The sequence below is a fragment of the Mastomys coucha genome, unplaced genomic scaffold (assembly GCF_008632895.1).
Source record: "Mastomys coucha isolate ucsf_1 unplaced genomic scaffold, UCSF_Mcou_1 pScaffold7, whole genome shotgun sequence".
NCBI lineage: Eukaryota > Metazoa > Chordata > Mammalia > Rodentia > Muridae > Mastomys > Mastomys coucha.
The window spans coordinates 50,065,555-50,068,989 of record NW_022196913.1 but is presented as its reverse complement, the minus strand read 5'-3'; the positions used below and the strand labels follow the sequence as shown (position 1 = coordinate 50,068,989).

General features: G+C 51.1%; 1 protein-coding gene across 2 annotated transcripts in view; it reads right to left on the bottom strand.

The window, feature by feature from the left end:
• The window catches only part of Mylip (myosin regulatory light chain interacting protein), a 22,047-nt gene extending 19,100 nt beyond the window's left edge, over window positions 1-2,947 (bottom strand). For both annotated transcript variants that reach the window (XM_031358743.1, XM_031358742.1), the window contains exons 1-2: window positions 2,636-2,947; window positions 1,329-1,519 (exon numbers count right to left, since the gene is read on the bottom strand). In XM_031358743.1, the coding sequence (XP_031214603.1) occupies window positions 1,329-1,519; window positions 2,636-2,722 (278 nt within the window). In that variant the 5' untranslated portion in view covers window positions 2,723-2,947. The remainder of the gene's footprint in view (window positions 1-1,328; window positions 1,520-2,635) is intronic.
• Between the last annotated feature and the right edge of the window lie 488 nt (window positions 2,948-3,435).

Below are 3,435 nucleotides of genomic sequence, written 5' to 3'. Positions count from 1 at the left end.
CTGAGTTCAGTCTCCAGGTCCCACACAGAGAGAACAGGCAAGCTGCAAGCTGTCCTCTTACCTTCACCGGTATACACACAGACGCAGAGTAAAGCTTAAAGACGATAGAGCCTCTTGTGCTTAACAGACACAGTTCAGCATCTCTAAGCATGCCATTACATGAATATTCGTAAGGTGTTTTCAGAAACAGTAAAAATTTATTATGCCACTTTCCTTCATAAACAAAATCTCTCTCCATCTTTAAAAGGCCACAGCAAGGGCAAAGTAGACATTCCAAATCCAAATGGACAGTAGTTTTTAATGTTTCCATCATTTATTTAGTAAATAAACAAAAACCGGTATGTTAAAATCTCTCTGAGGAGCCTGTTCCCCATTAGGAGTTGGAATCTACAGGAGAGCATTTTTCACATGCTGGCACATTTCCAAGCCACAGGACTATGGAAAACATCAGTGCTGGGATCCAAAGTTTGCTGTGGTTTTAAAAGCAACCATTTTCCTTTTTTGACATGCCACTGTAGTCTCTTGCTTTTCGGTAATAAATATTAAACATCGCCTTCCTATTTTGGTTCATCTTTGAGAAAAGTACTATATAGTCAGCTCAGAAGGACGTGTGTGTGTGTGTGTGTGTGTGTGTGTGTGTGTGTGTGTGTGTGTGTGTGTGTGTATTTTGGTCGTTTGAAAAGGAGACCACACCCACAGGCTTCAGTTGTCTACCATGGCTGGTGGCCCTTAGTTTAACAAGGAGGAAAAAAAAAACCCCAAACCTCATGTCCAACAATCATTTTTAGTCTATCTGTAGGCTGGAATTCAGTTTACAGTGGCCCTATAAGAGTTCTTTTATTAAGATTTTGTGAAACTTAAAAAAGTTTTAAAATCTGCAGAAGGCCAGACAGAACACTCCTGCTACACATTGTAATCTGACACTAGGCTGAAGATTGACCAAGTTTAAGTAACCCAAGAGGAGCTGTTTCCTGCTTTCTGTTAGAACAGTCTACAGTGACCTGTAGTAACACGGCAGAGGCGGGGTTACTAGCGGGCATTAGACGAAGCTGTCAGGAAGTCAGTGTCGGGTTTTCTTTTTGTTTGTAAGAAGTCAACTCTGCTCTCCCACTAATATTATCCAGACCAGAAGAAAAAAAACAAAACAAAACAAACTTTGAAAAATCCACCCAGGCCAACTGTGCTATGAAAAACGACTTTGAGTTTTTCCTGAACTTACTCTGCACCAGGTCAAATTTGCTAGGGAACATCTCCGGGAGGACATGATAGGTACCTCTAAATTGAATCAGAGGTGTACTTGACATTGGTTTGTTTTGGCCTCTCTTTACCTTGTCTGCTCCTGTAAGATGAGATGAGGCTCCACAAAGAACTTGACCCTCAGTTTAAGCCGGTAAGGTGCCAGCCCATCCATCTGCTGCGAGATCCGGTTTCTCAGATTCAGCCATAAGCTTTCACCTTTGCTACCCGCGAACTGCAGCCCAAAATAATCAACTTCTATGATTCCCAAACGCCTGCACACCTAAAAACAAAACCAAAGGTAGGTATGGGATATGAGCAATGCAAACACCAGGGCGCCATCCGAGCGAAGGACTGGCACCTACTTTTCCAAAGGTCTACCTTGTTGCAATGCCAGTTGGTAGACTGGAAAAACAAGGTTTTAAGGAAACAGCGAAGCCAAACGCAGCCCTCCAATGGAGGCTTGACCTTGCTTGACTATTTCTAGAATCTGACCAATTGCACAGGGAAAGGAGACCCCCAGAAACAGACTTCCCAAAAAGCTGAGGAAGAATAACCCACAGGGTATTTTATTTTATTCCAATCGCTGGAATTCCCTCCACCAAGCACCATCTGCACAGCTGATTTGGCGGCTTATTATCTGGACAGTTTTAACCATCTGGATTCCAAAACCACAAACGCATGGAGGAAGCATGCCACAAGTGTCAGCATCTGAGCTTTACAGCGCCTTTCCAAACAGCTCAGGTCTACAGGTCTCGAAGGCACGGTGTTTCAAGGGGTCAGATGGCTCTGCCAATATCCATTATGCACACACCGTTAAGAGCCTTAGTCACCCTTAAGAAAATACACGTATAAAGACCCCAAATAGGAGACTGCCTGCAGAACCGTGCCCCCACAAATTACTCAGAATACTCTAGATCCCTAGCAAGCCTGGAGTGTCAGATGAACAGTCCTTCTGAGAAGCAGCTTGAGACATGGGCCCACATGGTCGGCTAGGGAACCCCGGGGCCAGCGACCGTTTACAGCCACCTCATCCCGGGACACGGGTGGCGCTGCCGGGCTTTGCAAGGGCTCTACAGAGGCATCACACACACACCTGCGGCAGGTATGCCGGGCCACCTTCTTTAGAGAAAAGTGCCAGGCTAACGGACAGGGTGGGGGTTCCCGGCAGTGTCCTGGTCTTCCAGGCCCCGGATCCCCCACCGTAAGCGTCCTCTGTGCTTCCCCCACCTCCCACAAACACACCCCACGCTCGCGGGGAGGAGGAGGCTGGAGCCTAGCGTCCCGGGAACGCTCCTCGGGCCGCTGCTGCAACGTCGCCCGGCTCCCGAGGAGCATACCCGAGCCCCGAGGCTTCCGGGGGACAAGCAGGGATCCCCTTTCCGATCACTGTCCTCACCTGGTTGAGACAGTCCTCGCCGTTGGCTTTTGCCTCCACCTCCACCTCCATCAGCACCGCGTCCGGCCTCGTCACATAGCACAGCATGGCTGGGGCCGTCGCCACCGCCGCCACGGCCGCTTCTTCTCGGGTGTGCGCCGGGGCTGTCGCCTCACCGCAATTGCTCCAAGTCGGCTCTGGGAGGAAGGTGCAGCCGTGAGGCCACCCGCCCTGCACCCCACGCAGCCTCTACTCACGTCCCCGCCACCCCCACGACAGCCAGTTCTCGGGAGCTACACGGCCGCGCCGCTCCGACAGCCCCACTGCCTGCGCCGCTACAGGCACGCGTCTTTTATAGAGGCTCCGCCCCTCCGGCGCCGGCCTCCGCCAATCACAGCGTGTTTGCCCCTCCTCCCCAGCTCCGCTAGCCAATAGTCAGTCTCGATAGACTGAAGCTCCGCCTCCCGGCACCGCCTGGAGCTGCGGGAGGTGGGAGCCCATCCTCTCCCCAACCCCCGGTACCGTCGCGGCCTCTGCCACTGGGCGACGCTCCTCCCAGCCCGCTGTCGCCAGCAGCTCCAGGGGACGCCTTTCTGTCCCGGTTTGAGAGAACTGTGATCAAACGCTCCTGCGACGCCACGGTTCTCAGGACTCCTGCGTGGGGTCACTCTAATAACGAAGTGGCTTGAGCGAAGAAGTCACCGAGCCTAAAGTTAAGGCTCTTCCGCTGGGATTTGCCACCGTGGGTTGTCAAAAGAACAATCTGAGTAGAAAAGTTTTTGTAGTTGACCCATTAATAAGCCGGTAACTTGATCCAAGCA